The 24,096-nt window shown below is 34.7% G+C and overlaps 1 protein-coding gene across 2 annotated transcripts in view; it reads right to left on the bottom strand.

The window, feature by feature from the left end:
- Nucleotides 1-3,170: 3,170 nt before the first annotated feature.
- Nucleotides 3,171-24,096, bottom strand: part of ABCB7 (ATP binding cassette subfamily B member 7) — a 64,415-nt gene continuing 43,489 nt past the window's right edge. The window contains exons 11-15 of one of the 2 annotated variants that reach the window (XM_036271104.1): nt 23,915-24,044; nt 20,765-20,936; nt 14,595-14,698; nt 12,492-12,599; nt 3,171-4,420 (exon numbers count right to left, since the gene is read on the bottom strand). In XM_036271104.1, the coding sequence (XP_036126997.1) occupies nt 4,205-4,420; nt 12,492-12,599; nt 14,595-14,698; nt 20,765-20,936; nt 23,915-24,044 (730 nt within the window). In that variant the 3' untranslated portion in view covers nt 3,171-4,204. The remainder of the gene's footprint in view (nt 4,421-12,491; nt 12,600-14,594; nt 14,699-20,764; nt 20,937-23,914; nt 24,045-24,096) is intronic. The other variant, XM_036271105.1, reaches the window with a different exon arrangement.

The following is a 24,096-nucleotide window of genomic DNA, read 5'->3' as shown; positions in this document are numbered from 1 at the left end:
CCACTTCGCCTTCGCCATTCGCGGCTTCACTCTATCGCGGCTTATCAAATATATATGAAAAAAACAGGATAGAGTGAAGCTTTTGCTGTTTTTTCATTTGTTGCTTTCTGTTTTAAATGCCGTATGTTTAAGTGGTATGGTTCTTGACTTTTTCTGACTTATTTCATTTAGCATATTCTCACGGTCCATCCATGTTGTAGCAAGTGGCAGTATTTCATCTTTTCTTGTGACTGAGTAGTATTCCATAGTATAGATATACATCTTCTTTATCCAATCCACTGTTGAAGGACACTTTAGTTGTGTCCATGTCTTGGCCACTGTGAATAGTGCTGCAATGAACATAGGGGTGCATATTATCTTTTGCAAATAAATGTTTTCAAATTTGTCAGGTAGATACTCAGAAAATGGGTTGCTGAGTCATATGGTAACTCTCTTCTTAGTTTTCTGAGGAAATGCCATACTGTTTTCCAGTGTCTGTACCAGTTTACATTCCCACCAGCAGTGAATTTAGGATCCCTTTTTCTCCACAACCTCTCCAACACCTGTTATTACCTGCCATAATAATAATAATAGCAATTCTAAGAGGCGTGAGGTGGTATCTCATTGTAGTTTTGATTTGCATTTTCCTAATAGCTAGCAAGTTTGAGCATTTTTTAATATATCATTTGGCCATTTGTATGTCTTCTTGAAAGAAGCATCTGTTCAGGTCCTTTGACCATTTTTTTTAAATCCTCACCCGAGGATATTTTTCCACCTATTTTCAGATAGAGTGGGAGGGAGAGACAGAGATAAAGATAGAGATAAACATCAATGTGAGAGGGACACATCAACTGGTTGCCTCCCACAGGACCCCAACCAGGGCCAGGGACTGAACCACAACTGAGGTATGTGGCCTTGACCAGAATCGAACCTGCGACTCTTTGGTCCACAGATCGACACTCTAACCACTGATCCGAACCAGCCAGGGCCCTCTGCCCATTTTTAAATTGGATTGTTTGTTTGGTGTTGAGTTGTATGAGTTCTTTATGTATTTTGGATATTAAACCATTATCAGAGGTGTTGTTTGCAAATGTATAATTTGCTACCATTTAATCCATATTATAAGCTATTCAAGCAATTACTTTCTTTCTGAAATAATTCCAAGTTTCATCCTCTGCGTAAGGCTGTAAGGCCATACTCCTAGAGTGTCTGTTACCTGTCTGTACTTATTGTAAGTGTGTGAATGAGAAAATGCATTGCAGAAAAAGTTGCTTCACTGGGACACCTGTTGCTGTAAGAGTAAACTGTGGTAAAGGGCCTTTCTCTCTAACTCCTAACTAATTGTTTTAGCTAATCAGTTTCAACCAGCTTCTTTGACTTCATATTGTCACTTAATATACCATTCAGATTCAAAACCTACATACTTAAGGCAGGGAGCAAAGGGACCTTTCTATAATTTAAGAAAGCTGCCATTACAAATACTTAAATGCTTGCAACTACTAATCCACAACAAAAGTCCTATGATAAAGCTACAAGGTAAGAGAATTATAAATATACACTGGCAAAAGCTGCTACCCACTGACACATGCAGCAATTATGAAATATAGGAACAAGATGGCAGGATGGGCAGAGTAATCAGAAACAAGGAATCATATAATCTTTAAATATCTTGCCTTTAAGGCAAAATACATTTTTGAACTAGCTATCCTTACAAACTGAGCTGTCAGTATCTAAGGAAAAAGGCAAAATATTTATCTTTAAGGTATATAAAAGGTACAAATCCCTGCAGAGGACAAGTAAATACATATTTTGAGTTTGTCCAAATGCTAAGATTTCTTTCTGATTCTAAGAAATGACCCTCAATTTCCAAATGAGCTCATCTGCTCACCAAGCTATTTCTATGTTAAAAACCTTCAGGAAGACATCTGGCCCAGTTTTTCTGATCCCAAATTACCTTGGTTTCAATTTAATTTTTGCAAACTGGAATTCCCTTAGGAAGAAAGTAAATTTTTCAGTCTTTAAAATAACAGGATATGAGAGATAAAACTCTATCATGCTCCATTTTAGGAGCCTCTTAAAAACTGCAGCTTATCCCAATACATAAAAAACTATGTTGCAGTGCTGATTTAGAAAGTTATACACTCTATCCTTTTGTGTATGAAACACTGTAACGTAATTATAATGAAGGCCCTTTTCTTGCCATTTCTTCTGAGTGAATCATCTTATAAAGCTTTTCTTTCATTTTAATTTGTCTATTGTTTCACTGTATGGAATCACCTTAATATGACAAAGAGAAAAATATTTAAGACTTAGTTATGACCCCTAGAAAATCTGTGTTTCAGGTAACTTTCTATTAGCTAAAAATACTGGTTAATGACCACAATGACACAATGGTCTAGAAACCACCTCCAATCTTTCACTGAGGAAATTATCCCCACCCTAAAAATATTCCTATCTTTCTTTGGCTAAATGTTTTGCATATTGCAGAATCACTTACTTTGAATATCACTATTCACACTCAAAATGAATATTTCTAATGTTTACTTCAATCTTATGTGCTTGATTATACAACTAAGCTAGATCTTTTCCATCAGCATCATTAGAAATGTATACAAGGAATTAACGTAAACAAAATTTCTACCTAGACTAACCACATTCCTAATAATACAGCTGGTTTATTCAAAGGAATTGCTTTTTTTATCCCTTAAGAACAGCAATAATATCTATGGCTTCAGAGTAAGAAATGTCCACCCCTCCCTTCATTTTGCAGTTGATTATGCATCTCAGTGTTAACTACAACTTCAAAAGCAAGATTCTGCATCACTTACTCTAGTGTCAAAGATTAACAATGAGATACTGGTTGCAAGCTACTTATCAAATTGTCTATATAACAAAACTGGACACTCAAGTTAGATAAGTTCATCCACCCACAAATGACAATATAAAACAAAAACACACTAGTCTCACCCATACCAAGTTATCATTTAAAATACATTGAAGCTATAAGGCAATAAAATAACTACTTTAAAACCTTTTCTAAAAAAGCCTCATTATATACAGTCACATGGTTGATCATGAGCTATACAGTTTTTCAAACTGAATGATTACTACCAAATGAAAGCAAATTCAAATTATAAAACAGAGGAGCTTTCTCAATGAATATATATCAACATTTTATTAATTATTTCCAGCAGGTAAAACTTGAATATTTTGTTTGGGTTCCTCCTTGTTATATCAAGCTTAAAGAGATTCATTAAATTACTAAAAAAGGAAGAGGAGACCATGAAATAAAGTAATTCTGAAGTCTCAATACAGATTAGGGTCCTGTTCATCTAACCCTCTCCTATTTATCTACAGGTCTCTAAGAATTTCTAAGTGGATGTTGCTATATTCACATGTGAGCATGTACATACACACATGCATGCATGCACACATCTCATTTTGTTTCTTTGTATGACTTCTGATAACCAAAGCAGTATATTTAAATGGAAACAGAAAAGGCAATTAACTTCCTAAGCTTTTTTGATCATTCCAAGTATGGAAACCTCAAATTACATCAGGGCATTTAAGTCTTTAAAGAGAAATTATGTAAACTTTGGTCCAAAACAAAACCGATACCTTGTTTAGGTGGAAAAAATAAAATTCTCACCACTAGATGATAGTTAAATGCTGGTTAATGATGACGAACAGTCTCTGTAAGTAACATGAGAATTGAGGTTTTTCCTCAAAAAGATTATAGTGGAAAATACTTTAAAGATATAAGTATAGATATCTATCACCTAAGTATTTCAATGGGGGTGGCAGGGATGAAAAACAATGAGCCCTACTGTCTTTTATTTTAATTTTAAAAAACAGATACCTTCCACCTAAATTGTCAGTATAAAGGAGATATTAAAAACTACAAAAATTATGGAAACCAATCCGATTCATCTGGTTATGGATATCGTCAAATGGCTATTAGGCCTCAAAAACAGAAATGGGATAAAGTCAAATAGTAACAAAAATTATGATTTGAACAAAATGAAGGAAGTAACAAGAAAATAATTTGGGGCTAAATATAGTTTAAAAGATTGTGAAAGATATAAAACTCAAATGCCCTTTCAAATAAATCTTATCTAAACGAAGGAGTATGATAATGGGAATATATAATTTTTTTAATAAAACAATTTTGCTTCAGTGCAAATGTGTAGTCCAAAAAAAAGAAAAGAAAAATGTCTCATGTGACTTAGCAGGAACAGTTTCCACAGCCTTTCACACTGTTCACAATTTCTTCTTGTAGTTTCTTCCTTTCCTCCTCTTTGGACACATTTTCTTTCTTCGCATGCCATTTGGGGTGATCGTGGTTCTGTACATGACTGCTCTGTGCATGCCACATTTCCGAATATATACTGCCAGGGTTAGCAAGCAAACCAAGGTGGGTACCACGTTCAGCCACTTTACCCTAAAAAAGCAAAAACAAGAGAAACGAAGAAAAGTCATACAACTAGCAAAATAACTGAAAATACATAATATTTTCTAACTAAAGATCACATCTTCTTTATATATTCAGCTGATAGGCACCTAGGTTGCTTCCACATTTTGGCTACTGTAAGCAATGCTAAATGAACACAGGGATGCATTTATCTTTTCAAATCAGTATTTCTGTATTTCTTGGATGAAAACACAGAAGTTAAATTGCTAATTTGTATGGTTTTATTTTTAAATTTTTTTGAGAAATTGTAATACTGTTTTTCCATAATGGCTGCAACAATTTATAATCCCACCAACAGTGCATGAGGGTTTCCTTTTTTCTACATCCTTGCTGACATTTGTTAATTATTGACTTTCTGGTAATATCTATTTTGACAGGTGTGAGGTCATGTTATTGAGGTTTTAATTTGCATTTCCCTAATGATTAGTGATGTTGAGCATGTTTTCATGTCTGTTGGCCATCTGTATGTCTTTGGAGAAATATTCCGTGCCCTCTAACCATTTTTTATTGGATTTTTTATGGAGCTGTATGAGCTCCTTATATATTTTGGATATCAACATCTAATAGGATGTATCATTTGCAAACATCTTTTCCCATTTAGTAGGTTACCTTTTCATCTTGTTGATGGTTTCCTTTACTGTGCAGAGGCTTTTTAGTTAGATGAACTCCCATTTGTTCATCTTTGCTTTCGTTTCTCTTGCTCAAGGGGATATATCAAAAAAGATATGACTATGAAGGATCTCAAATAGTTTATTACTGTTTTATTCCAGACATTTTATAGTTTTAGGTCTTAAATAAGTCTTTTGAGTTTATTTTTGTATATGGTGTTAAGAGAGGGATCCAGTTTCATTTCTTACATGTACTTGTCTAGTTTTCCTAACACTACTTATTGAAGAGACTGTCATTTCTCCACTGTATATTCATGTCCATTTATCAAAGATTAACTGACCATGTTTTCTATTCTGTCCCATTGATGTGTATGCTTTTGTGCCAGTGCCATGCTGTTTTGATTATTATGGTTTCATAATATAGTTTGAAACCAGTGAGCGTGATACCTCCAACTTTGTTCTCCTTTCTCAAGATTACATTGACTATTTGGAGTCTTTTGTAGTTCCATTTAATTTTTCTGGTTCTGAAAAGAATGCTATTGGTATTTTAATAAGCATTGCATTGAATCGGTAGATTGCTTTGGGTAGTAAATACATTTTAATGCTATGAATCCTTCCAATTGATGAGCATGGTATATCCTTCCATTTATTTGTGTCCTCTTTAATTTCTTTCATCAATGTCTTATAGTTTTCAGACTACAGATCTTTCACTTCATTTAAATTTATTCCTAGGTATTTTATTCTTTTTGCTGTAATTGTAAATGTGATTGTTTTCTTAATTTCTTCTTCTGATATTCTATTATTAGTGTATAGAATTATAAAAGATTTCTGTATATTAATTTTGTATTCTGTTACTTTACTGAATTAATTTATTAATTCCGTTAGTGTTTTCTGGAGTCTTTAGGGTTTTCTATATATACTATCATGGACTCTACAAATAGTGACAGTTTTACTTCTTACTTTCCAATTTGGCTGCCTTTTGTTTCATTTTCTTGTGTGATTTCTGTGGCTAAGATTTCCAATACTATGGTGATCCGGGACTTTTGTTTGATGGAAGTTTTTTCATTATTGTATCAATTTCCTTGCTAGTCATCAGTCTGTTCAGATTTTCTGTTTCTTCATGGTTCAATCTTTGGAAGGTTGTATGTTTCTAGAAATGTACCTATTTCTTCTAGCTTGTGCAATTTACTGGCATATATTATTTATTGTATTTATAGTATTCTTTAAGAATCCTTTGTATTTCTATGGTATTGGTTGTAACCTGCCCTCTTTCATTTCTGATTTTATGTATTTGGGTTGTTTCTTGATGAGGATGGCTAAAGGCTTGTCATTTTTGTTTACCCTTTAAAGAACCATCACTCCATTTCATTGATCATTTCTACTGTTTATTAGTTATTGAATTCATTTATTTCCACTCTAATCTGTATTATGTACTTCCTTCTACTTGGGATTTTGTTGATTCTTTTTCTAGTTCCTTTAAGCATAAAGGTAAGTTGCTTATATGGGATTTTTCATGTTTCCTGAGGTAGGCTGTTATAGCTATAAACCTCCCTCTTAGAACTGCTTTTGCAATATTAAATTTTTTTTTTCAGAGCAGTATTTTTCATTTTCATTTGCTTCAAGGTAGTTTTTTATTTCCTCTTTGATTCACTGGTTGTTAGGTAGCATGTGGTTTAGACTCCACATGATTATGTTTTTTCCAGTTTTCTTCTATTAGTTGATTTCTAGTTTAGATTGGAAAAGATGCTTGACATGATTCAGACGAGATCAGGCGCATTCACAGTGGTATGGCCATAGAATGCTTGATATGATTTCAGTATTCTTGAATTGAGACTTATTTTGTGGCCTACTGTGATCAATCAGAGAAAGTTCCATGTGTACTTGAGAATAATATGTATTCTTCAGTTTTTGAATGAAGTGTTGTTTAAATATCTATTAAGTCGATATGATCTAATGTGACATTTAACACCATTTCTTTATTGATTTTCTATCTCACTATTGCTGATAGTGGGGTATTAAAGTCCCCTACGATTAATATATTGCTGTTAATTTCTCTGTCTATTATTTGTATTATATATATGTAGGTACTTCTATGTTGGGGTGCATAGATACTAATGGCTGCTATATGTTCTTGGATTGGCTCCTTTATCATTACGTAATGGCCTTGTCTCCTTTTACAGACTTTGTTTTCAAGTCTATTTTGTCTAATGTGAGTACTGTTACTCCAGCTTTCATTTCATTTCTATTTGTATGGATTATCTTTTTCTATCCCTTCACTTTCAGTCTGTGTGTCTTCCTATCTGAAATGAATCTCTTGTAGGCAACACATAAATGGGTCTTGGTTTTTTTTTTTTTTTAATCTACTCAGCTACCCTATGTCTTTTATTGCACCATTTAGTCCCTTTACATTTAAAGTAATTCTTGATATGTATGTGCTTATTGACATTTGTTAATTGTGTGTTTTTTAGTTTTGGTTGTTTTGTAGTTCTTCTCTGTTCCTCTCTTCTCTTGGACTCTTTTCATTAAGTTTTCTAGTTTTCTTTAGGGTTTTTTTTTTTTTTTTTGGAGGGGGTCCTTTCTCTTTATTTATGTGTGTGTGTGTGCGTTTTTCTAGGTTTTTGGTTTGAGGTTACCATGAGGTGCATAGATATCCAACTATATCTATAGCGGTCTATTTTAAACTAATAGGCCTTTTAAGTTCAAACACACTCTAAAAGCACCAGCATTTTACTCACTATTCCACTATTTGTTTTTGATGTCATATTGTATATCTTTTTGTTTTGCGTACCCTCTATTTATTATAGTTATGGTTAATTTTGCTACTTTTGTCTTTTAACCTTCATATTAACTTTTTAAGTGGCTTATTCGTTAATTCTCTATTTGCTTTTACCTGTCAGATTTTTTCTTTCCTTTAGTTTATTTCTGCTTACAGCCTTTCCTGCATAAAGATGCTTTATGATGACTTGTAAAGCAGCTTAAGTGGTCATGAACTCCTTCAGTTTTGCTTGCTTGGAAAACTCCCTCTCCTTCAATTATGAACAATAACCTTCCTTGGTACAGTATTTCTAGGTTGTAAGTTCACTTACAGCACTTTCAGCACTTTAAGCATTCCCTGACATTCCTTTCTGGCCTGTAAAGTTACTGCTGAGAAATCAGCTGATATAGACTTATGGCATTTCTCTTGTATGTAACTTTGTTTTCCTATTGCTGCCTTCAAGATTCTCTTTATCCTTAACTTCTGCCACTTTAATTACAATATGTCTTGATGTGGGCCTCTTTGGGTTCATCTTGTTTGGAACTCTGTGCTTCTGGGACCTAAGTGTCTGTATCCTTTGCCAGATTAGGAATGTTTTCAGCCATTACTTCTTCAAATATACTTTCTGGCCCTTTCTCTCTTTTCTCCTTCTGGTATTCCTATAATGTGTGTTTGCCTAGTGTGCTTGATGCTGTCCCAAAGTCCCTTATATTATCCTTGTTTTTGAAAATCCCTTTTTCTTTTTGCTATTCTGATTGGGTAATTTTCACTATTCTGTCTCCAGGTCACTACTCTGTTCTGTATTAAATCTGCTGTCGATTCCTTCTAGTGAGTTTTCCATTTCAGTTATTGTATTCTTTTTAATGTCTTTATTGATTTTTTTAAAGAGAGACAGAAATATTGATGTGAGAGAGAAACATTGATCAGCTGCCTCCTGCATGCCCCCCACTGGGGATTGAGCCCTGGTATGTGCCCTGACTAGGAATTGAACTGGGACCTCTCAGCCCATGAGAAGATGCTCAATCCACTGAGGTGCACTGGCCAGGCTACTGTATTATTTATCTTTGATTGGCTCTTTGCTATATTTTGTAACTCTCTTCTGACATTTTTTTTTCTCAGTTTCTCTATTGTACTCTCAAGTTTGCTGTGCATCCTTATACCCATTTGAATTCTTTATAAGGGGAATTACTTATCTACATTTCACTAGGAATTTTTTCTGGGTTTTATTCTTGTCCTTCATTTGGAGCATATTACTCTGTCTTATTTTGTTTGACTTTCTGTTTGTTCCTGTAATATAGATGAGATAGGTATCTCTCTCAATCTTGAAAAAGTGGTTTTGCATAGAAGTGGCCTTTATGTAGGCTGGTTCAAGTTGGGACAGATGTATATGGTACCTGGGATGCAGCCTGGCCAGAAAGAGCAGGTTAGGGGCAGGACAGCCTTATGTGCATATATGTGCTGTAGCTACCTGTTGTTCTAGTTGTTTGCCTACTGAACAGTCACAGCAGGGCAGCCCTGTGGGAACACACAGCAGTGGCCTAATGCATGTACCACAGCACCATGTTGGATCCATTGAAACAAGCTCCAGGTGGAGGGACCTGTGTATGCACATGAAAGTGCCCTGTTGTTAACACTGGCACCAGCTATAGGTGGGGTGGCCAGGAATGCACTAAGGTGGCCTTATGGGGTCAGTTAGAGTACACAGATAGAGTTCCTGCCTGCATGATCCAAGTGGAGGAAAACTAAAACAATGGCAGTCACAGATTCCTCCTAACCTGGAGAGTTTCTTTAGGTCCCAGAAAGGTCTCACAGTTCCCCAACCTTCTCTACGTGGTCTCTCTCTTGTTTGTTGTGCAGAAGTTGTTTAATCAACCCTCAGTTGTCTCAGGAGAAACTGCTATAAATATTGGTGTATATTCAGTGTGTTCAAGGGAAAGGGCAAGCTTACTGTACTCCTATGCCACCATCCTGGACCTGCCTCCTTCTTATGCAATTGTTTTCACTTCTGTTTGTATACAATTTTTGTTTTCCCCCCACCCTTGTTGATTTTTAAAATTTCGAATATATAAAAACATTAGCATGGTTCAAAGTTAAAAATAATATGAAAAGTATAATCAGGAAAGTCTTAGTCTCTCCCCTATCTCTTCTACCCCCTTTCTGTTCCCTCCCTATAGGTAGCCAATTTCTTTAGTTTCTAGATTATCCTCCATGAGTTTCTTTTTGCAGAAATATACATTTATTCTTTTCCCCCTATCCTCCCTGCAAAAAGTAGCATACTTTTTTTTTGCATCTTTTTCCTCTTTCAATTAATAACATATTCCAAAACTAGTCCCAGAGAAGTCTCCTTTACTTTTTTCTTAATAGCACTTTCCTTATTTTAGAATTCTGTATTTTCCATGACCTCTAATAGTAATTATATTTTTAAGTTTTCTCATGCTCACTGCACTGTTTACATTTTTCTACTGATTTTTTTTCCTGCTTGTTCATTATCCACTGACACTTAAGAATTGGGCATTAAAAAGCTGACTGGAAACTCTGTGTGCATGGGAGTGGCCTTTTCAACAGCTGGGTTTCAACAACTGGTTGACAAGGTTCTTGGAGCCAGTGGCACAAAAGGGTCTATGGTCTTGTTTTTTGGTATGTTGTAATTCCCAGTTAATCTTGCCTCTCTTTGTTACTTTTCTTGATCATTTCCATGTGTCCAGAGCCTCTCTGACTCAATTTCTTGACAAGCAAAACAACTTAGCCTCTTGGCAAGACTGAGAGGGAGTAATCACCAGGCTGTGCAGGGTGAGGAAGGGCCTTGACAATGCTATTTCTTATGTAGACTCAACATTAATACTACAAGAGACTGCTGACAGAACAAATGAGATCATGTTAGTTTCAATAGAAAATAAAAATCTATGATCTTCATGATCATGCAGGTACAGAACCATCTAATTATGAACCCAACGAGATTTTAGATACAGGTGCTATAATCATTAATAAATTAGTTTCAATTATAATCCAAACTCCAAGTGGCAATGTTATGATATAACTGTATAGATACTGTGAACCACATGGCATGAGGCAGGTAAGCACATACCTGTTAAAATACTTCTAAAATTTAATATTTACAAGAAAAGTCTCTATTTGCATAAATGCATATGCTTGGAAAGTTTAGTAAAAAGCATGAAACAGCAGATTTTATTCCAGATTCTTGAACATCAGTGAGACAATAAAGCACATTCACAAAATTTCCCATTTAAGAGATTCTGGTAGAATCACACCAGAAAAAAATTACTTTATTTCCTAATGAATGTAAACAGTGATGAACAAGTAAAAAGGCCTAGGGTCTCCAGTACACAGGCAACTTTGAAAGAGAATAATATATACACCACAAAACTGAGTGTCCTATAAAAAATTTAGTGGCATGAAAAATTCTCTCTCAATATCTTAACATTGAAAGTATATGAGAATGTTTCTTCTTTCTTAACTCCCAGTACTCAGGCTTTCAAAATGATAATGAATTGAAGGTTTATTTATTATAAGGGAAAGATAATCATAGAAAAGACTGAATGACAGGTGAAAAATCAAACAATGTTAGACATATCAAGTACTAGGGGGTGGGAAGGAATCCTTACAGAAAGGAGAAAAAAAAAACCATTACAATTTTTAAATCCACCAATCATAATAGCGGTACTCTCATTTGTTTAGGACATTTAGACACTTTTATAGTAATTCCCTCAGAAGAGAGAAAGCAGGCTGTCCATTTTATTTTTTTCCTCATGAGAAAAGAGATAAAATGGCCATGTTTGAAAATGACCACTTTATTTTATGATAATTTTATTTTAGACATAGGTTATGTGTAGATATTATAAAAATGAAAATATAAAATACAAAAAAGACTGTACAGAGCAAAAATGCAGAAAAATTATTTTATAATATAAATATATCCTTTAAAACATGCTTCTATCATATGAAGATTTAATGCTTTCCCGATATAACTCTGCTTTTAATACTTTAATAAAGAGTAAGTTAGCCCGGCCAGTGTGGCTCAGTGGTTGAGCATCAACCATGCACTAAAAGGTTGCCGGTTCGATTTCCGTTTAGGGCACATGCCCAGGTTGTGGGCCCGATCCCCAGTGGGGGTCATGCAGGAGGCAGCCAATCGATGTTCTCTCTCATTGATGTTTCTATCTCTCTCCCTCTCCCTTTAAAAATCAATAAAAAAAAGGGGGGGGGGTGAGTTAAGCCCAGGCCAGTTTGGCTTAGTAGTAGAGTGTCGGCCCGCAGACCAATGATTCACAGGTTCGATCCGGCCAAGGACACGTACTTCGATTGTGGTTCGTCCCCGGTCCTGGTCGGGGTCTTGCAGGAGGCAACCAGTCGATGTGTCCCTCTCACGTCACTGTTTCTCTCTCTCTCTCTCCCCCTCTCTTTCCCTCCCGCTCTATCTGAAGATAAACAGAAAGAAAAAAAATCCTCAGATGAGAATTAAAAAAAAAAAAAAGAGTGAGTTAATACCATTTATTCTTTTTTGGATGTGGCATGGAGGTAAAAAGAGAACCGTATCAAAATTCAATCTCATTCAAAGAACACAACATATATTTCGTTAGAAAAAAATACTTAATTTGCTTGTGTTTGTTAAAATTTCCAAAGTTTTCCAAATACTAAACTTTAAAGTTAAATCTCTTACCTTGTCCAAGACAATAATTTCATCTGCATCAACTACTGTTGACAATCTGTGTGCAATGAAAATAGAAGTTCTGTGTTTGACTGCATCCCTCATGGCACCAAGAATAGTCTGCAAATTTGACAACAAGAAGAGTAAGAGGAAAAAAGATCTATCTATCAGGTAAATGTAAATCAATCATATGTTCCTTAAAGGCACATATAAAATGCCAATTAATTTTATATTATATAAACTTTATACCACTATCAAATATTTGACCTAATCTAATAATAAGTAAGAAGAGAAGGAAAATCAATTAAAAAGGGAAGGCAAATATTACCACATTATCATGGAAAAAATTACCTTTAAGATAGGCAACACTTCTGTAAATTTTAAAGTCTGGGAGAGGGTGAATATTTTATATACTTAAAAACAAACAAACTGTAACGATGAATACAGTGACATTAGGAGCAGAGCCAGATATGATGTTTATTTGGCAAATGAGAGCAAAAATGAAATGAGGAGGGACTCAAGTGGTAGGATACAGAGAAATTTTAAAAAAAGATCAAGAGAAAAATAGGACACTCCAAGGGTACATGATCATTTGCTTTTCCTTAGTTCAAACTCAGAGGACAGAAAGAAGGACACAGAAACTATGCATCTGTAACTTGAAACTTCTTTTTTAAACCATTCTGACTTCTTAATGTTTTCTGCAAAATACATTTTTTGTTTACTGCATGTAAAGTATTATACACACATGTGCACACGCACACACACTTACATATACAACTATATTTGGAAACCTGGGTCTAAGTATAGCTAGCTAAATGGAAACAGCCACGTGGGAAATATGGATATACCAAATGGCTTCCTACAGATATTTCTAAATATTGTATTTATTAAAGAAATAAAATTATCAAGAGTACATGGTTACCCAGGAAAAGAACACCTTATATTTTACTACTGCAGACTAAAGAGAAAAATTGTTGTGTTTGTGGGGTTTCCAATTCCTAAACAAGAAATTAAACTCTGACGTGCTCACTGGACCTATTAAAAAGGACCATTAAAATCTACCACATCTGCTGGTAACTGATTCCCTTGGGCAGGGGTTGGGGGGGTCTCTGCTACCTCTTAATGGGTTATGCTCTGTGGGATAATAAAGCTACGTGGCTCAAATAATGACTGCTGAGACTCTTAATTTGTGGTAAATGTGGAGGACACATTTTTAGGTATAAAGTTCTTGTAAACAGATTCCTACTCTGCCTATGAATGGGGTCTGGTCCTGCTTAAGGTTTTCTTTAAATATAACAAATCCTTATGCGAAATAATTCACTTAGAAATTAAACTGTTTTAAATACTTGGCAAATCAAGTAATGTGCCCTGAATCTTAACTGCATAAGCAAATAGTATGTCATACACGCTGTAAAACTGAAATTAGGCCCATCCTTCAACACTAGGTTTTAACTATTCAAGTAAAATATGAGTGAATGGAAGCAATCGACAAATAACATGTAGCTATCTTCAATCATAGCCCAAGGGGATTCATTTATTCAATTATCATTGTTGCTAACACTTTTGTATTTAATAGAAAGATGTTATGAAGTCTAATGCAGTTGATGGTAATACCATGACATCAGTGTCACAGCATCTTGGTGTTGATACCAGCACCACAGGCTCTGTGTGCCCAATATGTACCTCAGTGAGTTGCTCCATGGTAAGTGAAAGGCTTTCTGGTTTATACTGTATCACAAACATTTACATGACTCATTTCAAAAAGTGTTAAGTGGCAATAGCAAAAAGACTAAAACCTTCTTCATTTGTCAGCAGACTAGAGAATTCCTACAGCTTTGCAAAATGCAAGGGTAATACAAGAGCAAAAGGTGTCAAACAGTTCCAAAAGCAGACATATTTGCAAATGAACTTAACAATGTGATCTTTCAATACAATCTGGCATTCTTACTATCAACATTTGCTATTTAGGGAAAAATAGCTAGGTATTTTGCTCTATAGCACCAATCACAGGAGTTCACTCAAAACACAAAAGAATATAAACATTTTATTGAAATTTCCAAGAAGAGAAATTAAGCATTGATAATTAAAGAGCTTTATATTTTCACCATCATTTACCTCTTCAGTAATTGAATCTAACGATGAAGTGGCTTCATCATAGAGAATGACTGGAGGGTCCTTCAAAATGGCTCTTGCAATTGCTACTCTTTGCTTTTCTCCTCCTGGTAAAAATATTAGTTTAAGGAAGCATAGCATAAAGACATATTTTATGTTTCTAGTATTTGCATTAAGTATAAGCAAGTAATACACGTTACTTTATATTATATCCCAATAAGCAGCAATCTCAGAAAAATTTAACTATAAGAGAACTGAAAAAGAAAAAAAATTCAACATCTGAAACCTGAAGGCATAAAACTATGAATATCTAAATTTTTCTCTTGACATTAAAAACCATCATTCAGCCAGCCCGGCCACTTTGGCTCAGTGGTTGAGTGCTGACCCATGCATCAGGAGGTTGCCGGTTTGAATTCCGGTCAGGGCACATGTCCGGGTTGTGGGCCCGATCCCCAGTAGGGGGTATGCAGAAGGCAGCTGATTGATGTTTCTCTCATCGATGTTTCTCTCTCTCTCCCTCTCCTTTCCTCTCTCTGAAATCAATAAAAACATTTTTTTTTTTAAAAGCACCATTCAGCCAGTATTTGCAAGGATTTTTTGTCATAAAGCTATTATTTTCAAAGCACTCTTCAAAGTTAAAGGTATATATTAGATACATCTTATTTCACTGTAGTTATTTGCTACTGGGCTCCTAAAATATCAGAATTTTAAAACAGAAAGGCCTTTGAGTGGTAAAAACATGCAATATACAGATGATGTATTATAGAGTTGTATGTACAATTGAAATCTATGTAATTTTACTAACCAATGTCAACCCAATAAACTTAATGAAAAAATAAAGGACTTATTTACCAGAAAAAAAAAGAAACACAAAGAAAATAAAGAGGTCCAGGAGGGTTAAGTGATTTGCTCACGGTCACAGAGGAAGCACTAGTGGAACCTAGAGTAAACCTAATTGACTCATAGTCCAATGCTCTTACTATCACAAGGTGCAAGTGTAAATTTATTCCTAAATATGCTGTAGTGAAAATAAAGTAGTATTTCTTTCTTCACTGGGGCTCCTGTAGGTCTAAGGTCACTACCAGTCTTACACTGAACTATGGTTGGAAGTACAGGCACACTTATTCTATTGCACTTTGCTTTATTGAGCTTCACAGATACTTTTTAAAAAACAAATTGATGGTTTATGGCAACCATACATCAAGTAAGTCCATTGGCACCATTTTTCCAACAGCATTTGTTCACTTTGTATCTGTATCACATTTTGGTAATTTTCACAGTATTTCCAGCTTTTTCATTATTATTATTATAATTATTATATTTGTTGTGGTGATCTCTGATCAGTGATCTTTGATGTTACTATTTTAATTGTTTGGGGGTACCACAAACTACACCCATATCAGACTGAATTGAATTTTAAAAATGTTGTGTATGTTCTGACTGCTGCACCAACCATCTTGTTTCCCTGTCTCTTTCCCTCTCCTTCCTATTCCCTGAGATACAACAACACTGAAATTAGCCCAATTAATAACCCTATAATGAAAATCCAGCACTCATTTCTGATAAAAATGCTCAGCAAAGTGGGAATAGAGGGGTCATATGTCAACATTATAAAGGCCATATATGAAAAACCTACAGCCAACATCATACTCAATGGGCAAAAACTAAAAGCAATTCCCTTAATAGGAACAAGACAAGGATGCCCACTTCCATCATTCTTATTCAGCATAGTACTGGAAGTCCTAGCCACAGTGATCAGACAAGCAGAAAAAATAAAAGGCATCCAAATTGGAATGGAAGAAGTAAAACTGTCATTATTCTCAGATGACATGATACTGTACATAGAAAACCCTAAAGACTCCTCCAAATAACTACTAAATGTAATAAGTGAATCTGGCAAAATAGCAGCATACAGAAATCAATGACATTTTTATACACTAAAAATGAACTCTCAGAAAAAGAAACTTAAACAATCCCATTTATCATTGCAAAAACAAAAATAAGGTACCTAGGAATAAAGTTAATCAAGGAGGTAAAAGACCTGTATTTCGAAAACTATAGGACACTGAAAAAATATAAAGGAAGATAGAAACAAGTGGAAGCATAAATCATGTCGATGGATTAGAAGAATTAACATCATTAAAATGTCCATACTACCCAAAGCAATCTACAAACTCAATGCAATAATTATTAAAATACCAAAGGTATATTTCACAGATCTAGAACAAATGTTCCAAAAATGTATATGGAATCGAACAGGACTCCGAATAGCCACAGCAATCTTGAGCAAGAAGAACAAAGTTGGAGGGATCACAACACCAGATATCAAATTATAGTAACAAGGCCATTATAGTAAAAACAGCCTGCTACTGGCATAACAACAGGCAAATAGCTCAATGGAACAGAACAGAGAGCCCAGAAATTAACCCATGCCTCTATGCTCAATTAATATTTGACAAAGGAGGCAAAAGCATACCAATGAAATAAAGACAGTCTATTCAATAAATAGGTACATGCAAAAAGAAAAAAAGAAACTAGACCACCAACTTACACCAGCTTAAACCATACACAAGAATAAACTTAAAATGGATAAAAGATTTAAATGTCAGTCGCAAAACCATAAAAATCCCAGAAGAAAACATAGCCACTAACATCTCAGACATCTCTTGGAGCAAATATGTCTCCAAGGGAAAGGGAAACAAAAGAAAAAATAAATAAACAAATGAGACTACAAACTAAAAAGCTTCTGTATAGCAAAAGAAACAAAATGAAAAGGGGACCCACTATATGGGAGAACGTATCTGCCAATGATATATATGATAAGGGGTTAATTTCCAAAATACATAAAGAACTTATACAAGTCAACACCAAGAACACAAACAATCCAATTAAGAAATGGGCAAAGAACCCGAATAGACATTCCTCCAAAGAGAACATACAAATGGCCAACAGACATATAAAAAAAATGCTCAATGTCATTAATCATTAGAGAGATGCAAATTAAATCACTAAAAGATATCGCCTCACACCTGTCACCATAGCTACCATCAATAAATCAATAAATAAGTGCTAGAAAGGATGTGGAGAAAAGAGAACCCTAGTGCAGACTGGCACAGACCCTGTGGAAAACAGCATAGAGTTTTCTCAAGAAATTAAAAATGGAACTGCCTTTTGACCCAGTGATCCTACTTCTGGGAAGATATCCTAAGACCCCTGAAACACCAATCAGAAAGAATATATGCACCCCTATGTTCATAGCAATGCTACTTACAATAGCTAAGATCTGGAAACAGCCCAAGTGCCCATCAGTAGATGAGTGGATAAAAAAGCTGTAGTACATTTACACAATGGAATACTACGAAGCTGTGAAAAAGAAGGATCATGTACTCTTTGAGATGACATGGAGAGACTTGGAGATTATTATGCTAAGTGAAATAAGCCAGTCAGAGAAAGACAAGTATCACATGATCTCACTTATATGTGGAATCTAATGAACAAAATAAACAGATGAACAAAATAGAACCAAAGACATGGATACAGGACACAGACTGACAGATCTCAGGTTGGGGGGGAGGGGAGATGGATGAAAGAAGGTAAAGGGATTAGCCAAAGAACATATATGCATAACCCATAGACATAGACAACAGTGTGGTGATGAGTAGAGGGCATGGGGTCCAAGGCTGGGTAGAGGTAGACAAAGGAGGAGAAAATAGGAGACATGTGTAATGGTGTCAACACTAAAAAAAAAAAGACCATCCTCCAGCAAAAAGAGTATGACTCACTGAAGGCTTAGATGGTCAATAAGATTTTTTAGCAATAAAATATTTTTAATGTATATATATTATTTTAAAGACATAATTCTGTTGTATGCTTAGTAGACTACAATATAATGTAATCTTAACTTTTTTATACACTGGAAAGCCAAAAAATTCATGTGACTTGCTTTATTGTGATATTTCGTTTTATTGTGGTATTCTGGAACCAAACCCAAAATATCTCCAGGGTATGCCTGTTTAAAAGGTGGTGCTTTGCTGGATATGCCCCTTTTGGCTTCTTTTCTTGTCTGTTATCCATTAATTTATTAATATCTGAAAAAAGTATATTTTAACTTCAGTAACCTCTTCAGGAAACAAATTCTACATTTGTATTATCAGGTACACCAAGTATTATTTTATTTTTATTTGTTCTGCAATTATTATATTCAACCTGTAAAAGGAGCTCCTTATATCTAATATTAATGCCTAAGTTTATATTCATACTATCCACACTCTTCTCTATTTCAAAAGATCAAAATTCTCCTGTCAAAGCAGGCACCATGACAGAACTGCTTATCCACCTAGCACCTCAGCAGCAGAAAGCTCCTAAAAGAAGCAGACACTCAGAGGAAGGACTAGTTTGTTTTTTTTTTAAATTAATTTGAGCTCTTTAATGAAATTTATTGGGGTGACATTGGTTAATAAGATGATATAGGTTTCAAGTGTACAATTCTATAATACATCATCTGTATACTACATTGTGTGTTTACCACCAAAAGTTTTATATGTGACTCTCAAATTTCAAATGGAAACCAACCCAGTACCAATTTTATTGAATAGAAGTCTGGAACTTGAAGAAGAACATTTGTTTATCTCTACCAGAATTATGAGCATAGATGCTAATACATTGCTCATTTTGAGATATCAGGTTGTAAGGTGATGGGTATTAGATAAGAATAAAATTTCTTTAGCCATTCCTACTCTCAAAGGCGTGCTGAAAGGAAAAAGAATTATTGGAAAATGAAATGTGGCATAGCCATCTGAGTCAAAGTCGTAAGTTGAAGGAACTAGTCCACATTATGTGACATATTGAGAATTTCCAGAATTAGCCAAATGGACAAATAATCTGAAGGTGGGCTAGTTAATTGGAAACTACTTCTATTAAAAGCAATGGTAAAGTATAAAAGTAAACTGGGATGATACAGGCACCTTATACTACTGGGAAATGACCAAGTAACTATTACAAACCAACTTAACGTGAAAATAATCTTTGCTTAACATTTTCTAAACCTAGATAAAAACTTTCTAATAGACTGCAAATTCCTTGAGAGAAGGCTGGCTTATGCTTCATCTTTTTAACTCTCAAATCATTTAGCATAGTAGATTGCACCTGGTATCTACCCAATCAGTGTTGTAAATGAATGAAGCTGAAGCCAGTTTGTAACAAAGAGGAACGGGCATTCATTAAAATTCCTGCATACTCTTCTTTATTCCCTTTTTGCCTTACCCCATCCCTAATCTATATGTTTCCTACTCAAACTAAATTAGAATGAAGAATAAATGTAAAGGATTTAATATGTTTATATAAGTTACACTAATACTTTCAGGCATTAGATATCACTGTACTCTGGAATTCAAATAATTTGGGGCAAAGAAACATCTTTATGTACCCTCCAAAAAAATCAGTCATTAGAGGATAATGCATTATTAAACCTCATTAATCTCATAATTAAACACTTAAATAGAAATGTACAAGCCAAAAAATTTACTTAACCACTGAATCAACAAGGACACAAAAATGAAGATTTCTGTAAGAAAAGTATGGTGTCAGATGGGTATTAGACTTATCAGGGTGATCATTTTGTAAGGTATATGAAAGTCCAATCACTATGTTGTATATATAAAACTGATATATATTGCATGTCAACTGTAACTGAAAGGTAAGTTACCAAAAAAAGTATAGCAGTTAAGTATATTCTGTACAAGGAAGTCTAAAATATCGAAAATATCACATAACAATCTAGGAAATAATGAAGAGATACACCAGTAACTATCAAATTACTTCTCTATTCTTAATTTCCCAGGAGAGTAATGATCTTGGCTTTCCTTTAATATTAAGAACATGGATAGTAAGTTAATACTGATTGGAGCATACACCATAACTTAGTATTAAGCACTGAATGCGTCTGCAGCTTCAAAAAAAAAAGACTTGTATGACTTGAGAACACTTACTTGTAGTATATTAGACTGTTTACATTAATGGATAGAAGGCTGGGGACCTTGTCTAAAGCACTTGGATAAGCTTTAGGTTTGAATTCTGTCACTACATTTTCTAGAAAATAGCTCCAACAAATTAAAGTTTGAAGAGAGTATCCAAGTGTGGTAGGGGTGGGGGACAGATCTAAAATCTTGGATTACCTGAAAGCTTGAGTCCTCGTTCCCCTACTTGGGTGTCATATCCATGTGGCATTCGAAGAATTGCATCATGAAGTCCAGCTAATTTTGCCACTGCATATACATCCTCAGGTGAAGCACTGATGTTTCCATATAACAGGTTGTAGTAAATGGTATTATGGAAAAGGACAGCATCCTGGAGCAGATACACACACGCACGCACGCACGCACACACACACACACACACACGTTCATCACAAAGAATATTAAAACAATAGTAAAGACATAAAGGCATAAGGAGTAAAACATAACTCCCTTTATCACCCCCTTCATCCCTGCAACCCCATTTCCCTTCCCAGAGATAATCACCATGAACAATTTGTTGTGTATCATTCCTGACTTTTTTCAATGTATTCAGATACATAAGCATACATTTTTAAACATAAATGGGGCCATACTACATGTATTATTTTGAAATTGCTTTTTTTCACTTAACATATCCTGGAAATTGGATATATCAGTAACAGAAACCTTCTTCACTCTTTTTAACAGCTGTATAATACTAAGAGTACATCATCATTTATCCATTCCTCTACTGATGGACATTAAAGTAGTTGCCAAATTTTTGTTACTACAAAGAATGTTGCAATAAAATATCATTATATATATGACTTTGTGCACCCATGAATTTCTTTAAGAAGGATTCCTATAAGTACACTGATGACTTAAAAGGTAATCATATGTTTATCCATTGATAGTATTACCCAACTGTCTTAAAATGCTCTGACAAGTATACATTCCAACCAACAGTGTATGAGGGTGCCAAGTCTCCATGTGCTCAGCAATCCTGGATATTAGTAAGTTTTAGTTGTTGCTACTTTAAGGGTAAATTGTGCTTTTTGTTTAAATTGGCATTTCCCAAATTACTAGTAAGGTAGAATATGTCTTCATATGTTTCTCAAAACTTTTAAATTGAACTTAAAACACAGAAGACAAAAAATTATGTATTACAGGTATTTTTTTGGAGAAAGTTCACTGCAAACATTCGTTTGCCATTTCAACTTACTCTGACATAGCAAACTAAACCTCATTTAATTAGAGCTTCCATCTCCCACTTCTCTTTCAAGTCTCCAAATAGTTAGTAAAATGAAATAAAATGACTCCATTAGTTCACATTAACCAGGATACTCAATTAAAACTTCTTTAACATCATAATCAGTCTCAGAGTTTCAGATATTATTTCAAAATATATTTTAATAATTTATATTACTACCACTAATAGAATATTCTTTTATTAAGTTGGTACTTAAACTAAATGAGCTTAAAGTTCTGTAAAGAGAAAATACTTATTTTAAAATATTTTATATTCAGAAAAAAGTTAACAAACAAACGCTAACTGGAAACTCTGAAAATACCCCCAAAAAAGGTAAAATAAAAGTTAATTAAACAATCTATAATCCTATCATCCAGCAATAACTAGTATTAACCGAAATGTTTCTCCTGTCTTTTTTCTCTACTGATATGTATCCATTTCATTTTAAAAATTGGGATAGGTTTTGTTTTGGTATCCTCCTTTTCAACACACTTTGTATCTGAGTATTTTGCCAACACCCAAAACATGGGATTTACAAATGGTTGTATAACATTTGATACTATGATAATTTAACCATCTACTTATTGTTAGACATTTATATTGTTTCTAACTTCTGCTATTATAAATACTGCTGTAATGAATATCTTTGCATATAAAAATCTGTTCGCATCTGTTTATTTCCTTACTAAAACTTCCTAGGGGCAGAATTACTGGAATAAAGGGTATGAGTATTTTTCAGGCTCTTGATACATATTGCCAATTCGCTCATCAGGAAAGGTGTATACTTCTACCAGCAAAACAACAGACTGGCCATTTTACACAGCCCTGTACAAACTGGATGTCATGAATTTTAAAATCCTTAACGATCTTGTAAGTAAAAAATGGCATCCATGGTTGATTTAACTTATACTGCTAAGACCTCCAAGGAGGATGAACATCTCGTTCCTTTATTGACCACATATATTTTTCCTTAATGAATAAAATGGTTTTTTTTCCCAAGAGAATGGCAGGAATCTAGTTGTACATAGTTATATGGATGAGTACACTGAGCCCCAAGTAGGTACAGCCCAGAATAAGGTTCACTCAATATATAGTTTAGGTTGGTGTTTTCCAACATATCTATGAATCATCTGTATCAGAATCACCTAGTGACAAATTTAAAAATGCAGGTTTCTTGGCCCCACACTGCCATCCTAAATGAGAAGGTGTGTGAGAGTTGGAATTTCAATAATCTTCCTAGGGGATTCATGCACACTAACATTTGGGATTCTCAGGGAAAGCGAGGACAGAGCAAAATGAGTTGTGTCAGATCACCTGGGGACCTTTTACAAGCTACACATTCCTGTCTGATCCCTTTTCTACAGTTCTCCCAGGGATCTGATTCTGATTCTAGGCTGCAACTAATTCCCAGGTTTGTTTATTGGCTTGCAGCATAAGAAAAACTCATATCCTATAAAGCAAAGCTATCTCCTTCTTGTCTTCTAAACTCTTACTCTGAATTTATTTCCCCCCTAAAGTCCTTCAGCAAATACTTGTTAAACGCTTACTATGGGTCAGGAACTGTGCTTGGTACTGAGGTGAACAAGGCATACAAACTTGAAGTTGGCAGCCAAACTGCTTTGTAATTTTTATAAATTTTCTATATCCAAAACTGTTGAAAATTACAATAATAGTGTTCATTTACTGAACAATTATGCATTGGACATTGTGCTTGGTGCTTTACATATTTTATCTCTAATCCATAATAATTCTAACCTGTAAGAGAAATAGTATCCTTATTTTATAGATGAGGAAACTGAGGCCCAAGACCAAAGAATTTATAAGGGTTAGAACTGGGATTAGAATCAAGTTCTGTTTGATACCAGTGTTGGCTCTTTCCTCTACATTATGCTATCTTTCTAAGGTTTAAAAAATCTTTCCATCATGCAGATTTCCCACTCACTTTTGGTTCCAGAATTTGACCTGTAGTGCCTAATGTTTCCCAATTAGAACATATTGACTCCTTGCATTCAAATTATTCTAGTAAAAGAGCCAGCAACCCAATATATCTTCCCCCAAGCTTTCTTTTTGCATTTAAATACCTGAGGTACTACTCCCACTGCCCGCCGAAGGCTCTCCAGACTCACATCTTGTATATTTTGACCAGCAAGGTAAATGTTACCGTTCTGAGGCTCATAGAAGCGAAACAACAGCCTCACTATTGTGCTTTTCCTGAAATTGGAGACAAGGAAAGGTTATTTACCTCCTAACAGCATTAGGGAAT

Source organism: Molossus molossus, unplaced genomic scaffold (assembly GCF_014108415.1).
Source record: "Molossus molossus isolate mMolMol1 unplaced genomic scaffold, mMolMol1.p scaffold_m16_p_2, whole genome shotgun sequence".
NCBI lineage: Eukaryota > Metazoa > Chordata > Mammalia > Chiroptera > Molossidae > Molossus > Molossus molossus.
The sequence above is the reverse complement of the archived record's forward strand: the minus strand, read 5'-3'. Positions and strand labels throughout refer to the sequence as shown.